General features: G+C 48.4%; 1 protein-coding gene across 6 annotated transcripts in view; it reads left to right on the plus strand.

The window, feature by feature from the left end:
- The window catches only part of LOC135907732 (soluble guanylate cyclase 88E-like), a 281,964-nt gene that overhangs the window by 247,754 nt on the left and 11,980 nt on the right, over window positions 1-22,230 (plus strand). For all 6 annotated transcript variants that reach the window (XM_070524767.1, XM_070524760.1, XM_070524763.1 and 3 more), the window contains one exon: window positions 18,549-18,658. In XM_070524767.1, coding sequence (XP_070380868.1) covers window positions 18,549-18,658 — 110 coding nt within the window. The remainder of the gene's footprint in view (window positions 1-18,548; window positions 18,659-22,230) is intronic.

Below are 22,230 nucleotides of genomic sequence, written 5' to 3' on the forward strand. Positions count from 1 at the left end.
TCAGGGAACTCCAGCGACTGCGGCAGTGCCGAGAAATGTGCCCAATTCGATGGCAGTGAAAACAAATTGGCTTGTCGTCTGCAGTGCGCCATTCAGAGGGGTTGCGGAAACGTGGAGGGTAAGAAGGTGAGGGACGGGGTGGAAGCGAAGATGCCGGGTGGGGATCAGGGCGATGGGCCGAGCAGATGGTGTGAATACCCATGTTGGCGAACTCCTGGCGGACAACTGCCTGGATCAGGGAAACAGTGACTGCAGGTGCATTGGAGGGGCTGGAGTCGAACGCAGCCGGATAGGCGGCCTCGATCTCACGCCGGACAATCCTGGTAACATCGCCAGTGTTGTTGGGACGAGGAGCGTCGGCACAGGAAGATGTCGCTGGGGTGTTGGGCAGACGGGCAAACTGTTGGTCGATACGTCGGCTTTTAGCGAATTCCAGGCGGCGGCACTCTTTTATAACTGCATCCACCGTCGCGACGTTGTTAAACACGAGCAAGTTGAAGGCGTCATCGGCAATGCCTTTGAGGATGTGGGAGACCTTGTCGGACTCAGTCATGTGTGCGTCAACTTTGCGGCATAGAGCCAAGACGTCCTGAATGTACGTGACGTAGGGCTCCGTTGACGTCTGCACACGACCGGAAAGCGCCTTCTGCGCGGCAAGTTGGTGACCGTAGGGGTTGCCGAACAAGTCTCGAAGCTTTTGCTTAAGCGAATCCCAACTGGTCAGCTCATCTTCGTGCGTCCGATACCAAACTCGAGGTGTGCCACCGAGGTAAAAGACGACGTTGGCGAGCATGATAGTTGGGTCCCACCGGTTATTGCGGCTGACGTGTTCGTAAAGGCTGATCCAGTCCTCGACGTCTTCCCCATCTTTTGCCGAGAATACGCCAAGATCACGGGGAGCGGAGAGGGTGATGTAGGTCGTCGAAGTGGCAGCAGGTGTCGGAGCCGGTGGAGTCGGGTTGGCGTCGCCGGGAGCCATGAAGGTAGGCTCGACGGACCGTCCACTGCGAAGCTCCGTGACGAGGTACAGGGAACGTCCACCTCCACCAAATATGTTACGTAGGAAGACACCGACGAAAAGCTATTTACAAGTATATTTACAAGGCAATACGCCGCAGTTGACCAAGAGGCAACAGCCCGCGCTAGCTTCCAATCGTCGTCTTCGTCTTCTTCCTGCGCGGCTTTTCGTCAGTGGGAATACGACCCCGTAGCAATACACACATATATATATATATATATATACATGCATATACATGCATATACATACTTATACATACATACATATACATACTTATACATACATACATATACATACTTATACATATACATACATATACATACATATACATATATATAGATATCAGGAAAAGAACGCGCAGCCGAAGGCGATGGCCAACGCTATCGCTCATTTTTGTTGCCTAGCTTGCCAACGTTGTTCATGTGCAGCGCTGTTCTTGTCGCCAGAGCTGTGCTGTGGGGCAGGATGTTTAGCAAAAAAAGACGTTGGCAAGCACATTGAATCGCCGAACCATTCAAAAACATGTCGGCCAGTTGTTGGGAAAACGTTACTCACTGCGCGTATCGGCCCTAAGGGTCAAAAATTTAATTACGTCTTTAAGACAAGAAACAAGCATCGTCCAACAAGTAGTGTTAATAGACCTATTTACACAGCTTCTCGGGTGTGCTCCTCAGTGGCTCTTTCTATTGTGCAACCGGCTTGTCCCCTGATCGAAACACCGCATAGCGACGAGCACCCGACATCTTCAGAAGGTAGTAAATGCCTTACACAGAGCACTTTCGTAGGGGGTGGTAACACCTAAGCTGATAATTTCGTCCGTCACCAAAGAAAACCAATAACCAATCTGGTGTATTCTTCCCACAAATGTTTCAAAAATGCACAACGCGCACCAGTAATAGTGCTCGGCGATTGCTCGATGAACGCATGGGGTAGTCTATTTGAGCTCTATTCGGGATTATTTATTACAGTGGAGCTGTTAGAACTTCGCTGCGTTTCTCTTGACATCCGCAGCTTCGCTGAGCTGCGGTAGAGAGAGCTGATGGAAAGTGAAAGCAGAGTATAAAAATATCATCGCGCAGCATACCGACGCGGCGAGGGTGGGTGGAGCCTAGCGGTGTAAAAGGAGCGGCGGGGCGGGGGCACAGGAGGTGTGACGTCATTGCTCTCCGATAAAAACCCGCGCGCTTGCTTCGGCGGTCCTCTTTCTCGCAGTGGACAAAAAAAAATATTATCCGTGCTTTTGCTCTCGCAAACACCAGAGTCCAGCGAAGCTGGAGGAAGCCCACTAAAAGTTAAAATAAGTGTGAGGTTTGGCACTACTTTACTGGCTGTCCTTCAGATTATCTGTCTGAACTCACCCACCCATGCATTATTATGTTGCATCAAGTGCTAATTATTAATTAAGAGGCAATTGGCCCTGCGCCAGTTGTCATTCAGCGCACTTGTCAAACTATACGCTCAGGAACAAAAGTATCGGTGCAAGAAGAATGACAAACTAGCGCGGCAAAAGCATCGCTAGCACCCAAGTAAAACGAAGTCAGAGTGTATGGTTGGCCGTGATGATTGCTTAGAAAAGAACCGCGGGAACATAGCTCTTTCCACCGAATATTGTGTCGCAAGCGGGCAGGACCCCGCAGCACGGCATTTCTATTTTTCATTCAGTGCGAGACATACCTTCAGTGTCAGCGGAATACTGCATTTGCAAAGAATATGACGCTAGGTGTGGCTGTCTAGGACGGCGTCTTCTGTTGCGTGATAAGTATAATTCTTATCGTAAATGTATAACCCCAATGGAGCTGTGTACTGCACCTGAACTTGCGTGTTCCATATAGCGTATTTTAGCGTAGCTCGATGTGCGCGCGCACCGCGGTGATGAGCATCGCGGATCGCCCACGGGATCTGTACAAGCCCCGCGTTCTGCTCAGACGCGTATCACGGTAGCGGATCGGCCATTATACTCTATTCTAATGCGTTACAAGGAGCGTAATGCGCTGCACTCAGGGACCAGATGGGCGCGCGGCGGTCAGCTGGCACGTTTGCATAGTGAGGCCCCGTGGAAGGGCGTCGCTAAAGTGGATCTGCCCATTGGATTTGTACTTCGCAGAAAAAGCATTCTTATTGCAGTCGGTCTCCTTTGCGCAATCGCTCCATTCCCCTTTTTCGCGCTGAGTTGCAGGGTCGCTGTTCGCAGACCCCTTGCCACCTAGGTTGGCTTCTCCAAATGGCTTGGTCGTCCGGTGGCCGAGCATACCTTATGCGCTACATTTCGCCATGATAGGAGGGCGCATAGCGAAGTAGCGCTTAATCGTTCACATTCGCAAGGCACCTAGAAACAAATGTAAACAATCCCGTAAGGCTCCCCACGGCTAGCAATATGATATTCGATGGGGTTAATATATTAGCATGACAGCGAATATAAACATAAATAGAGCGTTGTTTCTCGTGTCGAATTTGAATATTGCGGATATTATGTTCAACTGGGTATTTAAAATGTGCGATATTCGTACATCACAATATTCCCGCACAGAAGCTTTGCCCTTGTTAACTTATTATGCACGTTTATCAACACGCCCTATTTTTCGAACAGAGTATTTTGATTAATCTGGTCAAGATCGATAGAGTGAGCGAGAGAGGAAAGGCAGGAAGGTTAACCAGAGGCGAGTTTCCGGCTTGCTGCCCTGCACGGGGGTGGGGAATATTGGGGTTGGAAAGAGGGCAGAGAGAGCGAGAGAGAGAGAGTGAAGTAAACAAGAAAAAAAGAAGGTGAAGTAATAGGAACAGGCAATAGAAAAGGGATTCCAATCGCAGGCGTTCACACGGGTCGGTCGATCACAAGAAGCACACTAGCGCTTGCACGGCCTTCTGAGGCGACGTTAAGTCGCGTCGATGTCGCAAAATTCTTTCTTCCGACAGATTTAGGGTGGCCGTCCAACTGGTTCAGCACGACGGACTGTCTCTGCACACTGTACTGCGGGCACTGGCAAAGAACATGACGAATTGTTTCCGCGTCGCCGCAATCGCCACATGCTGCGATGCCCGGCGGCGCCCAACCATAGCCGACACAAAATGATTGCGTCTCTTCTGGGAAGTCTTGGTGGAAGTCGGAGGCTTAAAGTTGGATCCAGGATGTATAAACTGACGAGCATAAAATCTGGTTTATCCCTCTCTGATATAGTGCATTGCCGTGCAAGTAGGCGGAGTACCCTTGCAGACTCTGTTCTAGACAGCGGGATTGATAGCCGGTGGTCTTCTACGTGAGCTAAACGAGCAGCTTGATTGGCCCATTCATTGCCGATACCACAATGACTTGGTAGCCATTGAAAAATTATTTATTGTCTTTTTTTCTGAATCAGGTGGTGCATGGCCTCTGTGATTTCGAATACCAACTGTTCGTGCGGAAAGAAATTATATGGGCTGAGAAATGTCCTTCTCAGCGGTTGACAATCCCTGTCCTGCTTTAACCGCGCTAACTTTATCCGGCAGTAACGTGATTTCAATTAAACTTTACGATAATCAATGAAATCCGAAGGAATTTCTCCTTCTAGAACGATGAGTATGGATGGACATATTTTATCCAGATAATTCTGTCAAGAGAGAGAGAGAGAAGAATACAGGAAGGCAGGGATGCTAACCAGTCAATAGTCTGGTTGGCTACCCTACTCTGGGGGAAGGGAGAAGGGGAAGAGAAAGAAGATTCTGTCAAAGGTTGAGTTATGACTGTTTGCTCTCATCAATTTATTCTCAACTTGCAGCCTCCCGCCCAACTCGTTTAGTTAAGCGTAAGTCTCCATTTTATGCTTTAGTAGGACTTTCCGCACGCGCACAGACCCTGTCTCATGCGTACAAACATCGTGTATATCTCATGGATACTTAACGGACAGATCAAGCAGACCAGTCAGGATGGAATACCTCACTGCGAAGCCCCGACTACGGGGACATAATCTGGGCCGTCCAGGGAGCCCACGGTGTGGTGGCCAGGCTCGACCTGCCGGTCCCAACGTAGGAGTGGCCCACTGTGCCATAATCGCGTATCTGAGGGCTCTCAATAAAGTTTTCCCATCCATCCGTCCATATAACATATTCGCTTAGATGATTGCCTCACCAAACCTTAAAACCCTCTGGACTCGTACTACACTGATCGTGGTTTCATTTCAGCTGAGTGAACGCTTAATGAAGCCAACCTTACAAGTTGCGTGATTGACGCATTCGGTTTTTATCAAAGATCCTTCTTACCTTGAACTAGCATCTACATGCAGAATTATTACTCACTATAACGTGGGTCCGGGGCGCACTCCACACCCACCCCCGCCCCCTTTTCTGGCTTACCTGACACTTTCCCAAGGAGAAGAGAAAAAAAAGAGAGAGTAATCTGCAACAAGTAATATCACTTTCTAACTGTACTTTTTGCGGTGTCCCCCCCTCTTTTTAAGCGTTCGTTCCCTTCAATCACCTAAGTGCGTTAAGAATATGTGCAACCGTGAAGGGAACCTCTGTTCGTCTTTAATCGTTCTTTGTTGCACAAATAATATATACTTTCAGTGCTTCATTTGTTGCACACTTCCGCTCAGGGCAAATGTATTACAATGAATACATGATGAGACGATTATTATTACCAACAAATGCCGTGTATTGGAGGTCATTTCTCTCTTGAAAGTCTTACAAGGGCGCTAGAGAGTAGTAAAACTTTTCACAAGCTTCCTGGTTATACGCATGTACCGCAAACACGCATCAACATTTGACAACGTACAATCTTTTTATACGTATACTACAGAAACTTCTTCGCTTATTCAGACAGTAAAAAATAGGCCGAACATGGGCAGGATACATCGCTGACGTCTGTCCATGTAAGCGAACCTTTCTTAGTTTTTGAGAATAGTGTATTCAAACACAACACATGATATGTATACAATGAACAAGTATCTTTATTTACAAATAACGATGTGTCCATCGTTCCGGGTCATTCATTCTTGTTCCAGCTGTCGGGACCTTCCGGGGGGCCACCATATACGGCTGAGAGAAAAGGTCTTAATCTGCAGTCGCTTTTATGTACGTCTGATGACGCCAGTTGCCTCTTTCTGACAGATTAATTCACAGTTCCTTTTTTCAGTTACTTACCTAACGCAGCTGCCCTTGCTGCTGCTGAAAGACCCCGGGCTGACGATTTCCGCGCGTTTAAATCGCTTGCTACTAGGTATGCGCATGCATCATTGATCACGTGAGTGAACTAAAAACACATATGGCCGCAACCTTTCATCAAACGCCATGGTCGAGCGAGGCCGATTAGCTATTCATGGGTGTTAAAGGTGTGGAAAATGGGCAAGGTGTGTGGCCCGAATTAGGCCTCTACCGTATAATCTCAAGTAAGTGCCGCACCCGTGTAAAGGTCATACTCCCAACTTGGCAGCTGAAAATTTGAAAGAAAAAGCATTCCAACAGGAAAGCCTCCGTGGCAGCGCGCAAGCTGCCGGTGCCAACTTTTCTTTATGCGGTTAGTTTTCGCAGCCAGGGCCGCTATCTTGTACACGTTCGAAAAGCCGACGTTCGATTTCGCCTCGCGCGACTGTCCAGGCTGCGCGATATCGCGGCCTAGGCCAATCTAGTCCAATCGCGTGAGGCGAAATCGAACGTCGGCTTTTCCAACGTTTACAAGATAGCGGCCCAGCTCAGCCAGCTCCTTGGGCTTATATTCACCTGCCGGGAATCCGCAATGGAGAGGAACCGTCGGATGGCTTACGACACTTTATTTAAGCTCAAGGTTGTAGCTTACGCCTAGAAGCACGACAAGCGAGCAGCCCGCTGCAACTTCGGCGTCGGCGACAAACGCGTACCTCGGTGGCGGAAGTAGAAAGAGGAGCGCGCCGCAACGAACAAATCGAGAAAGGAGTTCCGTGGGACAGCGTGCAAGTTCCTGGAAGTTGTGGTCGAAAGGAATTAGACCGAATGGCCCGGTCCCGTGTAAGGACCGCACCTCGTCGAAATCGCGAAACAAAATGGGTCCCTTACGCGAGTCTATACGGTATATTGTGCCCCTGCGTAGTCGATAGAGGTTAGAAGAAGAAACAGAAGCCAAAGGGTGAGAGTGATGCTCAGAAATCTTTGATTTTAAAACGCGAACAATTGCTGCACCAGCAGTAAACAAACAAATTTAAATGTTTCTCCCGCCCCCTCGTAGACCGGCCTATAGATCCACCCCTGTTGGCCATTCTAGCAGCCAATTTTATTTGGCCGTCGAGCTTTCCATCTACATTTTATCCGAGTGCTCTGAAAAACTATGATTCGACGCTGGACTTTTATTTCTCAATCCGAGAGTCTTAGCTGTCCTCAGATTATTGTGGGCTTGCTGCATGTCGAGGAGTAGACCTGTTCCACGAACGGGCACTGCCCGTAGCGCTCGGCGAGTCATCATGTAATCACGCTGCCTCGTTTGTATGAACTTTACCTACCAAATCTCCCGAATTTTTCGTTCAGTTTACGGATTCGGGCCCGTTTTACGATTTTGTGAATATTACGAACAGTTTTACCAAAAATTAATTTTGTTTGGGAAACTATTCGCACGTTGGTCTCCGTACCTTCCATTCCGTCTTCTGATGGCGATAGGATTGAAGAGAATTACTTGCTTTGAGCAAGTTTACAAAAACAAGTTCTTGATAGCAAGTGAAAAGAGAGAGAGAAAGGCAAAGGAAAGACAGGGAGGTTAACCAGAGATTATCTCCGGTTGGCTACCCTGTACTGGGGGAGGGGCAAGGGGATGCGATAGGTGAGAAAGAGAAGGATTAAAAAAAACCACACACACGCACGTACACACAAACTGTTTCTGTGGGCACTGTCACGCAGCCCGCGAAGGCGTTCCTAGTGCTATGCAGTGTCACCGTACAATCCTGCGTCACACAGTGAAGTCACAATCTCTCAGAAAGCCCAGTGTCTTTTAAATACCGCAGCAGCGCCTTCATAGCCGATCGCGCTGATGTTCGCGTAGGCCAGTATCCAAGGATCTTGTTTTCTGTCAGTGGGCGCTTGTCCAGTTTGTCTAGGGTGGCTGAGAGGACTGCTCTTTGCGGGTTGAAACGAGAGCACTCACAAAGAAGGTGCGCGATTGTTTCATTGCACCCGAAGAAGTCAAAAAGTGGGTTGTTGGACATTCCGATAAGAAAGGAGTACGCATTTGAAAATGCTACTCCAAGCCATAGACCAACTAGAAGGGTACAGTCGCGTCGTGGAAGCTCGGGCGGAATACGGAGTTGTAAATTAGGGTCCAGGGTATGAAGTCGTGCACTTGTGAAATCGGATGAATTCCACTGAGCTAATGTCAGGTCGTTTGCCAGTACGGCAAGTTTTTTCGCTGCGTCGGCTCTCGAAAGAGGAATGGCAACGCAGCTGACGCCGTCATGGGCAGATCGGGCAGCTGCGTCTGCTCGATCATTGCCGTGTATGCCACAGTGACTAGGCAACCACTGATATATGATATCGTGTCCTTCGTCAACTATGCGATGGTGTACTTCTCTGATCTCTGCGACGAGCTGTTCATGTGATCCATGGCGCAGTGCTGAGAGTACACTCTGTAGGGCTGCCTTGGAATCACCGAAGACTGACCATGCATGGGGTGGTTCCTCCTGAATGAAATGAAAAGCAGCACGCAAGGCTACCAGTTCAGCAGCTGTCGTTGATGATACATGCGATGTTTTTAGCTGTATTTCAACGGATCTTGTTGGTATCACCACAGCAGCAGCTGAACTTGCAGATGTGACTGAGCCATCGATGTAAACGTGTACGCGGCCACTGTGCACCTCATGTAAAAGTACTAATGTGGCCTGCTTCAGGGCAAACGACGGCATGTTAGCCTTTTTAGTGATTCCTGGGATGGTGAGGCGTACTTCAGGTCTGTGCAGGCACCATAAAGGTGAGGATGGTCTTGCTGCAGGCATTTAGTTCAATGGCAATGAGGTGCGATTGGCAATAATCATGCGACTGATAGTTGCGTGTGGCCTTTCTGCGCGTAGAGCGGCAAGGTGGTGAAAAGGTAGTCGGGCAACGTGGCGAATATGCGCCCTGAGAGAGTCGGTTACCAAGTACGTTGATATTTGGTGATCTCGAGCTATGACAATCGTTGCCGCTGTAGACGCACACCTCGGAAGACCGAGACACGTCCTTAGGGCATGAGCTTGTAGTCCCTGGAGTACACGCTGGTTTGTTTTGCAAGTGTTACCAGGCACAGGGGGGCTGTAGCTTGCGAAACCGAGGAACAAGGCATTATAAAGCTGCAGCATTGATCGCACCGATGTGCCCCATGACTTTCCGCCGAGAAATTTGAGGAGATGTATTATTGTCAGCAACCTCTTCTTTAGGTACGAAATGTGCTGGCTCCATGATAGGTCGCGGTCGATAATTACCCCTAAAAAGCGGTGTTTACGTGCATTTGCAACTGCTTGTCCGTTGACACTTACAGAATAACGCTTCATTGCCTTCCGAGTGAAAGTAACAAGGCAGCATTTCTCTGAAGACAGCTCTAAGTTCTGTTTTCGCAAGTACAGTGAATTAAGGTAGCTGCCTTTTGTAGCCGTGCTCGTACCTGCAGTCGTGTTGCAGCAGACGCCCAAATGCAGATGTCGTCGGCATAGATTGATACTTGAACTGTGTTGGGCAAGCATCTGACTAGGCCAATGAGCACTAGGTTGAATAGCGTCGGGCTCAACACTCCGCCTTGCGGTACTCCACGGAACGTTTGGTGTTGAGTCGTGGTGCCTTCCTCGGTCATCACGAAGAAATGCCTGTCGGTCAAATAACTGCACAGCCACTGAAAAGTGCGGGAAATTGCTGAAAAAGTGACTGCGAGCTAGAAAGCTTGGTGCTTGTCAGTATTTGGTGTTCCAAGTTTGTTCCTCATCGGTGATTTGCGTCTAAAGTTAAATCCACGCTACTCGAATGCGTATGTATTCTGACCTCCACATATCCCCCCCCCCCCCGCCTTCCGCAGAATTTTGCCAATTGTAAAGTTCACAGGTTGGCAGGTATATGTATGGTATGAACATTTATTTTCGCCAAAGCGGCCATTGAACAGGCTTTATTGTTCTGCATGTACAATGCGACAGCTAGAGTAGCGGTGGCGTTCATCTTCGGCACTGTAACAGAAAACATTGGGACGCGAGGCGGTGAGAAGTTCAGGAATTCTGAACCCAACGAAGCGCAATACAGGAACAACGAAAGTAATCGGAAGGAGGTGTGAAAGTAGCCACGTGTCTGTAAATTGACAGTCTGCGTGACCACAGTAGGACGTTCTTGCTGACTAGTTGGTTTATACTTTAAGGAAGGTCAAAACTGCGCGAGGAAACGAGGACATGCGGAAGGAGCACACAATACACTACGAGCGCAGTGTGTTCCTTCCGCTTAATTGTCCTCGTTTTCTCGCGCAGTTTTAACCTTCCTGCGTGACTAGCGCGGTATAACAGCATTCCTAGCTCGTTTCGAAGGCCTGACGCTTCCTCTGGCGGGGCTCACACCTCGGTCTGTAGAGCTCACTTTGCCGTTGATGAATATCTTATTGTGCTCGAGAATATGTATGTACTCAAGAATACGGAATTCGCGGGTTCTTTTGGCTCTTCTTGAGCTCTATCACTATCTCTCAAACCATATGCAAACCTGCCTTCGAATATGCCATTGTTCCTTTAGCAGGACAGCATCTCATTACTCTAGAAATAAATGTTCGGGGCTGTACAGCACATGAGTGTCGGTCACTTTGAGCGCAAGACGAGACGTCGATCGATCTTTGAGAGCATTCTTCACGTGTCAACCCGCCATTTGCAAAAAATAAACATATGCGCGCTTTCGCTACTTGGTAAACAAATAAAGAAAGAATAACGCTGCAAGGTAATGCCCTCTTCGTGCAGGATACAGAGCCGCACGATGCAGACACCACTGTAGCGGTAGCCGCCGCGTCGATTATTTCCATGGTGGCCTCGGGCTATTAGCGGGAAGCCCCAGCACCGAACGCGACATCCAATCAAGCAGGTGTTTGCCTGCGAGACGTCCATGATGGTAAAGCGCTTCGCAAATATGTTTGATGTAACGCCATTATGCTATACCAAACGTGAGAGCGACCGCATTGTCATGCATGTGCACATATGAGACAGGGCTCTCTGACGTTTCGCGAAAGAAGCTTCGCAAAACGTTTTCACATCCCGTTTGTTGGGCTCCTTTGCTGCTTCCATGAGCAAGCAAAGAAAACCCTGCATGCAATGCATTTCGAAAACAGGCATGTCGAGCGCACCAGTTTCAGAGGAAGCTTTAGCTCGGAACCTCCTGTCTAAATACATGAAAAAGGAGAAATCGTTTTTCTTGGCAACCACTGCACCAAAATTGATGGGGTATGTTTTCTTTCCTTTTCTTTTTGTCTTCTTTTCTTTTCTTCTTTTTTTTTCTTTTTTGGCGCGGTGGTGGTTGTTTTCCTAGCGAGCGCCGCCACCATTAGTTTCAGGACGTGTCCCCCAATGGCATCGATGGCTACCGAACTTTCAGTTCTTCGCGCTGCACTTCGTCTCGTCAGCCAAGAACAACCTCGAAGATGGTCCCATATTCAGTGACTCGAAGGCAGCACTGCATGCAGTCTTTGCTATCATCCCTGCGGCACGGACCACACGAATAACTGGTATTTGAGATGAAAATTACAATTGGAAGCCGCTGAAATGTCTTCTGTCTCCACAGATCAATTTTTGTATGAGATGGCGATCCATACCATGTAGTCGCATATTATGACATTCTCTAAGTCATGGAAAGTTGGACACTGTATCGGCTGAGATGTGCATACTTTGACAAACATTTTTTTTTTGTCCCAGCTGTAACATGGACGTTTTTAATTGCTGCGGACGCAGGCTTTCCTTTTCTAGCAGCACCTGTCTTTGGGAATGTGGACTATAGGTGACGCCGTGATTTCTATAGGTGACGCCGTATATATTTTGTTATGGATTCCAGCAGGCAGAACATCAGAAACTTTTGAAGTACATTCGTTAACCACTTTCTCGGTAACGTAAATGAATGCCACACTATAAAAATTGCATAATTTAGATGCGTCAGTTAGTCTTCCCTGAAGGACCGCGCGCAGTACGCAAGGAAGTACGTAATGGCACGCTCACAGAAAGAATTTAAACTACATACGCTGGCATCAATGTATCGGAACGTTTCGATGGTCTTCCGGTTCTTTAACATCTTCGCAGGCCTCAATACAAATTTTGAAGATGGCTTTTCTCGATACATACGTAGAACCTTTGATTCCAACAATACAGCGTCAAACCGGCAGTTAATAAAGCACGAATTAAAATTTTCCTATAGGGTAAGGTGATATTTGCCATTATTCAATGGGGTCGTAAGTATTGATGGGGGAGATGTGTGGAGCAGGCTGAGCAGTCACTGCACGCCACGACCCTACCACTGGAATTGTATTACTGCACAGTGTACTGCAGATGCTGTCGGCTAGCGAAGCCCGCTTGCGGGAACAGACCGCTCCACTCTCGGCTCTCCCTTTTCCTCTCTTCCACTACTTATACGTCTGGCACGTGCGAAATCCTTGGCGTTATGGACACATATTACGTTCGCCTGTTCGGTTTCGAAAGGGATCTCCTAACTTAAGAAGACAAATGCGCACATCCCCGAGTGGGAGTGACACGTTGAGTGTGTAAGTGTGGTGCGGTGCTTGTGCGAGAGCCTGGTGGGGAAAGGAAGGTGCGGATGTGACTGCCTCGGTGCTGATATTTTAATGCGGTGCGTCGTTGGAGGATACTTCGCGGCAGACTGGACGGCGGTGACTGCCATGGAGCAGTCCGTGCTGCGTCATCGACACACCAGGAAGGGTATTCCGCATGTAAGCGTCCACTAAGTGGGATTGTCCATTTCAGCGCACTCTGATTGGATAGAGCTCAGAGCCGGTAGATCAGGCACCAGTCGTCACTGCCGGCTCTCAATCTCTACCCATTCTGCATGCGCTGAAATGACCAGCCCACTTAATGAACTCTTACAGAATACCTCACCCCCCCCCCCCCTCAGGATTGCGATGCCCTGGCCTACGCTGACTCTTGATGCTTTAGAGAAACATAGAAATGTAGGGTCCAACGCGCAACGCGTACGGTGCTTTGTGTTGTTCCAAGTGTAGGCTGTACCGTGTTTAATGTTGTGCAGTTCATTGAGGGGTGTACACGTTTTGTTGAGTGCGTTAATGCTTGTCCAACAAGATCGCCAATTTGGCGCTGCTTTTTTTCAACATTTATTATCAACTAGCTAGTCCGACAAAATGTTTTTTTTTCTCTTCCTAAGTGTCTTTTGTGATTTTTCACGCTATTCCTCCTGATATGTACCTCAGGTTTTAATTAATGTTGATTCTGATGGGAATGAAGGTGTGGCGTTTCCTTTTTGAGCGCGGAGTAGTCGTTGTTAGTAACGACAGATAATCGATCCCTTTTCGCGACGGTGAAAACAATTCGTTGTGCGATTGGCTGACGTAGCAGTAAGTTCATCATTACAGGGAACGGCTTAGGAATCTGTCGAAGACAAGCACCAGAAAGATACACTCGGTGCTGTGTGTCTTTTTTCTGCCTCTTTTCATATTCGTCAAATTCCTGCGTTGTTCGCTGTAACGATGAGCAACCAACAAGCCCAACTCGAGACGGTGCTCAACTGTGATTGTAAGAACTATCGTTATGATAGGATGTGTGGACACAGGCTTTTTCTTGTTCAACAAATGTTTTAGAAATAAAAGGAATGAACACAAATATGGTAATGGCGCGATTGACGTACGTAGTTGTAAGGACCACGTCATAATAGGATTTGGCTCTTATTTTCTTCCCAAAGAAATATCTTGAAAATAAAGAGTAACGTACGTGCGCCCCCAATTAAGGTTTATATATAAACTGCTCCGAAGATGTGCTTCTACAGTGACGTTGATTTTTTAGTTTTTAAAGAGCAGGACAAAAGCATTGGCGTAGCGATGGACAAAGATTCTCTCATAAATGCTGGCAACAATTGACGTAGTAAACTTTTTAATCCGCAATGTTTTAGGGGCAATGGGTCCAAAACTTCTGTGCGTCCGTCTCCTGCAAAAAAATTGGAGGACGCTTAAGCTTCGCCTTCAAGAGTGGGACGCGACAGCGTTCCCGTCGACCCGCCAAGGGGTATAAGACAATGCGCTACGGCACAGCAATCACTTACGATGCGCCCCGCATCGGACTTAGCGCCCACCTATCACGCGGTGAGCGTCGAGCAACGCAGCGTTCGGCGCGGCAACGAAACGTGCGCCTGAGCGAACGAAACGAACCAAAGAACTCGGTGTCTCGGAGGGGAAACGATCTACGCCAGCCAAACGTCGCGATCGGCACGGGCAGAGAGATAGATAGTAATCTAAACCGGGAGCACGGCGAAGCGTCGTCAGGGGAGAGGGAGTCCCGCGACGCGCCTGGCAGCGGTCCCAATGCGCGCGCGGCGCGCCTCCTGTCGGGGCAGCGCCGTACATTGAGAGGAGGGGGTCTTCTGTGTTTGCCGCAAGATGGCTCTGCGTGTGCGGAAAGCGCAGAAGAAATGCAGCGGAAACGCACTTCGCAACTCGTGTAATTGTGACTTCTGTACGTTACATGGTCATAATTACCGATATACACCGCAGTATAACTTTCCACGGCTCGTTTCGAAGGCAACACCGCATTCACTAGAGGCGCGTTTGCACCGCTTGGAAGCATCGAACTCGTGGCTGAGTGGTAGCGTCTCCGTCTCACACTCCGGAGACCCGGGTTCGATTCCCACCGGGCCAATCTTGGAAGTTGCTTTTTATTTATGAAGCGCCTGCCGTGATTTATCGCTCACGGTCAACGCCGCCGACGCCGACACCCGACGCCGACGACACCGGCTTTTCTGCGACACGAGCTCCTTAACGCTATCGCGTTAAAATGTTGGCCGATCCCGGAGATAGTCAAATACCGATAGCCCTGTATAGAACTATTTCCTTATACAAGCGGAGAAGGCGCAGTTTATGCCTATTGTAAGTGCGCTTGACAACGACTGGCAGTTGTGGCGTGATGACTCATTTTCCGCGCAAACATTATGCGCATCGGTTAAAAGCAGCATACGCATCGAACATCCTCTACGGACGACTACGGGCCTACCACAAGACATGGAGTAGTCACTGATCACGTATACGTACGTGGTATCCACAACGTGAAAACACTAAAGTACGCGTCATAGTGTAGCACGCATAGACCCGTACTTACCTTTCCACCAGTGTGGGGTAGCAAACCAGAATCTGATCCTTTTAACCTCCCAGACTTTCCCATCCCGTTTACCTCTCTATCTCTCTCTTGGAACAAGCACGTACCACAGGAAACACGAGGAACAAGTACAAGACGCACACAAGCGGGAAAAAGAAGACTGTACGTGTATGGAATGTGAAACAATTAAATTATGGGGTTTTACGTGCCAAAACCATGATCTCATTACGAGACACGCCGTAGTGGGGGACTCTGGACTACCTGGGGTTCTTTAACGTGCACTTAAATAAACGGGTGTTTTCGCATTTAGCCCCCATCGAAATGCGGCCACCGTGGTTAGGATTCGATCCCACGACCTAGTGCTTAGCAGCCCAACACCGTAACCACTAAGCAACCGCGGCAAGTTATGGGATGTGAAGTACAAGACCACGCGAGACTGCCAGACTACAACTTTCTAATAGGAATTTTTTGACGAACTTTGTTCCTTCAGAAGTTGATTAATTAATATTGACTAATTATGAAATTAAGCAGAATACAAAAATAGTGTGACTTATATACAATAGTCAGCAACATGCATTTGGTTCCGTCTTCTTCGAGTGCATCTGCATATTTTTCAACTCTGGCTAAAGCTAGCTGAGACACACTGTATATACGTTGTCTTTAATTCCATACACATAGCAAACGTTACTCTTCCCACAACACGCGTACAAAACAGCCGCAACAGCAGCAGAAGCAAGACGAAAGCGAATATAACACTACGCATACCATGGATAATTCCCATTCAGGGAGGCTTTTTCTTTATTGCACAACCACACCAATGTGCAGTCGTCTTCTAGCGAACCGTTTCAACTCTATAAGAGCCTGGATCTGTATTCACTACACCTCTCACCTTTCAACTTTTGTGAAAGCAAATGCTAGCCCATCCTCATGCTGGACATATTAAAGGTTGCTAGTCAATCGCAAAGAGCACTTACGAAGGAAAAGCTTTGTGAATTCGGCCCCAGGTACCCTTGGCAGTTTTACGTCCGTGGGAAACGCAAATGATTCTGGGCGTGGCATTGTTTCCTTCTTCTCCGTCTGTCTTATCTGCATGCGAAGGCAATAGAGTTGCCCAGTTAACTTGACATTGGCGAGCTGTCCGCCAAGCGATGCTCCGACATGTACGGAGAGACCTCTGAGGCCGCCCTATTGATTTTGCTCCTATATGGACGTTAGCGAATGGCTCCTTCTCGTCCTTTTCTTTTTCGCCGATCTCTCTTTGCAGTGCTATCGATACGCGAGTTCACAGAGTGGAATCTGAGGCGGCGACGCAATCTCGTCCGTCGCCACTACGCACGCTGGCTCTTCGAGCCCACGCAATCTGTTTGTAGCCAGCGCGTGTACGAGAAACGGCGATTCCTAGCCGTGATTTTCACGGCACGAGGGCAAGCAAGACTCCACTCATAGGCTCCCAGCTGGTGCCACCGTCGCAGTGCGTGGACCATCCCGAGGCAGCGCGTTCCTGCTTGTCGACCTAAAAGCGGTCTCGTCGGCGCAGCCAAATAAGCGCAGCGGCACCTCGACGATGGGCGCGGCGGCGCTGCCCGGCGGGGCGCCGTGATGCCAGACGTCGGCGCCGGTCACGCGCCACGTCAGCCCTCCCGCCGGCCGCTGTCGTCGGTGTGTGTTTCTCCGGGGCGTCAGCGCTTTTTCTTCCTCCTGCGGTCGTGCCCGCGCGTTCCGTGCGTCTCTGAGTGAGCGTAGTGCGCAGCTGCGCTGACAGTGCCTCGCCGCCCCCGATGCTGACAAATGAAATTCTCCCGCTCGAGGAGCCGCGCAGGCCGGGCCGAGCGCGCGCCATTTGCCGCGATCGAAGCGGGCCGGCTTCAGTTAAGATTAGTCGGCCACGATTACTGCTTGGGCGCTCTCCGACGATGTTTGCAGGCACGTGACGTTGAAGCCGGATGCGCGGCTCAACTGCGAGCCTTAGCAGGCTGACCGCCCGCCCATGGAGGTCAGCAGCCATGTAGAAGTACTGGCACAATTTTCCAGCTCTCTGGTTTGTACAGTCTGAAGAATATTTAGCAATAGTGTTTGGCCCCTGTTGTCCAATAAGAAAGAGCGAAACGATCTGTGCAGACGTGTATCACCTAAATCAACTTGAAATTCTTACAGAAATGGCGATCCATGACGTTCATTATCGCTTTCTTTTTTTTTTTCTGTGTCATGCAACAAAATTTCTGACAGTAGGACTGCGGCTGACGACAATGAAGAAGCGGTGGACACAAGATTCATCTCATTGGTGATGTTCTTGGGCAGTTTCGGTGGCATAAATCATAATAGCGTCCCGCGCGCTTCCTTTCAGCTGTCTTTAGAGCAATCGCTATTTTGCGCTGTCTTCTCTCCGACGCAAAGCAATCATCCGAATCCAAACACGGAAGAGCTGTATTCGGCAATGCTACCTCGAGGAATGCCCGCTCAGAGTGCAGTGGTGTAGTTGGAGTGCCAATAACGTACCACCGAAACTTAGTGACTTTATGGAGCCCTAAAGACCTAAAGGTAGGTAGAGAAAAGACAGAGTGTTTTGCGTTTAGTTTTTCTTTCTCATATAAATAAAGTTATTTCATAATAATTTCGGAACGCCTTTGTCCATGCGGGACTACCTCGCTTTGTTCCAATCATGCGTAAACCAGTCCAAGGTTCAATTTTGCTGTCCGCAGTTTTAAAATTAAATGATCGCTTGCTTTAATGCATGTCATGACCCTTAAAAAGAAAGAAGCGAAAGAAAGAAAGGGAAAGAAATAAATTAAATTATGGGGTTTTACGAGTGGAAACCACGATCTGATTTTGAGGCACGCCATAGTGGGGTACAAATTTGGACCACCTTGGGTTCTTTAGCGTACACTTAAACCCAAGTACACGGGTGTTTTCGCATTTCGCCCCCATCGCAATGACGCTGCCTGTGGCCGGGATGCAAGAGTAAGGTCGAGCCAGTGACACCGCGTTTGTCCCTGTGTGTCCTCGTCGTTTTAGGCCTGAATGCTTAGACTGAAGGCAAGATCGTGCATTTAAACCCGGATCTTCCTGACTTTTATTATTTCTTTTCGTTCCATTTTCTGTCCTATTCGATTGACCTAAATGGTCCTCCTTTTCACTACAAGCGGGTATTGGAGACACTCGCGGTGGAGTGTGCAGAGGGGGAACGTGACGGAACAAAGCTTTCCACGACATCAAAAGGTTGCGAGAAATGACTCAAATTTAAGAAATAGCAACTTCAGGAGTGGGCTTGTGAGTGCTGCTATGGTGACAACGCGCAGGTGTGCACTCGGGACCCGTGGCAGCCGGTGTGGTTGGCCTGAAGACGCTGCGCTACTGCCTGTTCGGGGACACCGTCAACACGGCGGCGCGGATGCAGACACACGGAGAGGTGAGCGCGCGCGCACTGCCTGGCCGGTCGCGTGGCCGAACGCTGCCTGTTGCGAGCATTCTACTGCAGAAATGAGAAGACGAGCAACTGGGTCGACAAGTGGGCGGTTTACTTGGCGACGGTTCATCACTGATTCGGGCAGCGCGCGCTAGCCGCGCCGTCACACTGCTGGCGTGTGCCGCTGGACCCGCCTGCGTCATCTTCTCTCCTTCTGTGCCAGGTCTGTCGTGCGCTGCTTCAGTCAAGGAAGACGGTGCCAGGTTAGCTTTCACTAGCGCAGATCGGCACAGGAGGCCCGAAAGCAGCAAAATTTATTTTGTCACGTTACAACGAGCAGAAGGGCTGGACAAGTAAGGAAGGCGCAGAAAGAGAAGATACAACTGTCACCCGAATTTGCCTGCGGGTCTTATTGAGCGGTCTCTATAGAAACTTAAATCATAAAAAACTCACGTGTGAACACACACACTCTATATATATATATATATATATATATATATATATATATATATATATATATATATATATATATATATATATATATATATATATATATATATATATATATATATATATCATGAGAAGCCAACTAACAATGACACCAAGGAGAACGCAGGGGAAATTACTTGTACTTACTAATTGAATTAAAGAAACGATAAATTGATGACAATGCAAGTGGATGAAAAAACAACTTGCCGCACGTGGGGAACGATCCCATGCCTTCGCATTGCGCGTGCGATGCTGTATCCAATTCAGTTACGGCGGCGCGGTTTCCCCATCTACTTTCTTGGGTATTTATGTGTTACCACTAGGACTAACCTTGGGAGGGCTATATTTTCTGTTTCATCCACTTTCGTTGCCATTAATTTATCATTTCTTTAATAGGATTAATAAGTACAAGTAATACCCCCTGTGTTTTCCTTTGTGCCGTTGTTTGTTGCCTTCTCACGACATGATTGAAATATGTGGCGTACAGTAATTAATTAGAACTGTAATTAATGTATTCAACACTTTGATTTTTCGTTGAAGTAATGGCTGCCTCATCGAGTAATTTAGATCGAGGGTTAGAATTGTGCTTATCCACCATAAGCAATCTTTAAAAAGTTTTGTGTAGCTAAAACAAAACACCCTTTATATATATATATATATATATATATATATATATATATATATATATATATATATATATATATATATAGTGGAGCCTTACATTCACAGAAAACATGAGTTGTCTTCAGACTTTATACATTCTAGTTGAAGTATTCCGACGGGTGGCCTACATATAAGCTAATGCCAACGACATCGTAATTCGATGCCAAGACGTTGTTTGTTTTCCGAGAGTGCACACTGGACTGCGACGCTAGGATCCCTCATGCTCGATTATACTTACGAAAGACACCATCTGTCTAGCTGCTTCTCTATACGGCGAGAAAAACGAGGAAAATAGACACAATCGATTACCTTTAATGCGTGCTTGTCAATGATTGGCCATAAGGCAGTTGCTAATTGCGATGATTCAAAGCTAGTCTAAAGCGGCAACATTGGCAACCTTGGAGAGATACACCCGGTTGCATCCGGAGTACCACATATATTCGACTAAGGGCCGCACTCACATAACGGTGCCCCCCCCCCCGGCAGCCTAAAATTAAAAAAAGAAAAAATGTTGACATAAAAAATTCGAAGGCTGAAGAAAACGTCGCAGCTTGTGTGCATGCTCTTTAATTCTGAGCGCGCGGCGTGCGTGGTTCTCGGACATCGTTGTGAAACGCTGTGACGTCACAGTTATACCTAATGCATGCACGGTGGTCACCGAGGAAGACTGTATCCATGAGTGCGCTACCAAACCGAATCTTAGCAGCGGTGACAGTGACAGCAGTGAGGACTATACATTTAGATGGACACCAACTGCGTGGCGTGCTTGCGTGAACGTGTTATAAGTGCTATAAAAATCGCAACGTTCGTTCTTTTTGCGCAAAGAAATCAAGAATATTACACGCGGACAGAAAAATTAGACCACAATGGCCCATCTCCGTGAAAGAAACTCATCTCATCAGGAATGCGAGAAGAAAAGTGCGGCTCTTGCCCGAATACATACGTTAATATGCAAGTTTTCTGCCCTTGTAAACTGACGACAAATATTTACGAGATATAGAAGCAAGGACGGAGATTTTCTGACTGCCAGCGCAAGCATGCTGGCACTAAGCGGTGCATTACGTGGTAATACGTGCAACAACCACAATGCGCCCCCCCCCTCGCCCCACGTCACTTCTCTTGATACCAGATTGCACGATGAAGTCACCGATATATTTAATCATTTCACAACATTCCTACTCTCAATAAGTTGCCACTTTACGTGCGCGAAGATTTCCAAGCCCTATAGCATCACCTTCAGAAGCGAACACTTAATGTGATCTGCTATAGGGGATGCTGCAGCTTAAAGCTTCACTTGAACCGTAACGCCAAACCGACAGCGCTATTCAGGGATGTATTTGCAGTACATTAGCGAAGTGTGCGTTCGCTAATCAGAGCGAGTCTATGAAATCGGGAGGTTCCGAACTGCTCGCTCCTCCACCGATCCCTGCTTTCGCGTCATAGTGATGAATGTTAATCTTGGAAAAAGGGGGTATGTTCTGTGCGCGTCGCGAATGCACGGCCAGACTTTTCCTTCAAGAGGGAAGCGAGCCTTCCTTACTTTTATGGCTTTCTCTTTCACTGGCCCCCCGCGGACTCCAAGCTGTGCGCGAGAGAAAGGACCCCGCTCCCTCCGTTCGGTTCCTGAATGTGACCCATTGACGACGCTTCGGGGTGTCGGCTGTTGTTTCCCGTGCCTGGGGGCGGCGACGGGGATGGAAACCGCAGTTGGAAAAGCGCGGGACGGGCAGACTCGCCCCACCAGCCCTAGAGACCGGACCACTTTTTTACGGGGCTAAAACTGAACGTTTTGTGTATGTTTAACTTGCTTTTTTGACCTTCTCAGTGTAATTAAAGTTTGTTTTAAATGTTCAACTGCGTTCGACCCGTTATCTAGCTGGACAGCGGACGCTTTGATCCCGTCAAGTGCGATCCGCGAGGCCAGCATAGTAAAAAAGTGAAGTCGACTGCCATCGGCCGCCAACTCAACGTCCGCTGCAGTGGAATACGTCGCACGGCCAGACCTCCGGTTTGACCATGACATCCGCCTACTGCAAGGACACGGCATCGCCTACAAGTTGAGCAGCTGACGGCACACAGGGCAACGACAAGGTGGGCTCGTTTCAAATTTCATCGCGCAGCTTAGCAGGCTTCACCACATACGTCCGCTTTGAGTGAGATACGTCGTGAAGCACGCACGCCAAAATGGATCAGGACAAGCTGACGCCTGAAACGTCTCAAATTATGACAGCAGAGCATGAAGCTTCCACGGCAAGTATTCGACCACAAAGAGCAACTACGTTTTCCATGAAAGCTAAAGAAACGTATGAAACGAGCCGCGAAGAGCACTGCCGTAGAATAGACGCTGCCTGGAAGAACGTGGAGACAGCTATTTTCAAAGTGTCATGTGCGAAAGAGGAAGACGTTAACAACGCCGCAACGCA

Source organism: Dermacentor albipictus, chromosome 1 (genome assembly GCF_038994185.2).
Source record: "Dermacentor albipictus isolate Rhodes 1998 colony chromosome 1, USDA_Dalb.pri_finalv2, whole genome shotgun sequence".
In the NCBI taxonomy this organism is placed as follows: Eukaryota; Metazoa; Arthropoda; class Arachnida; order Ixodida; family Ixodidae; genus Dermacentor; species Dermacentor albipictus.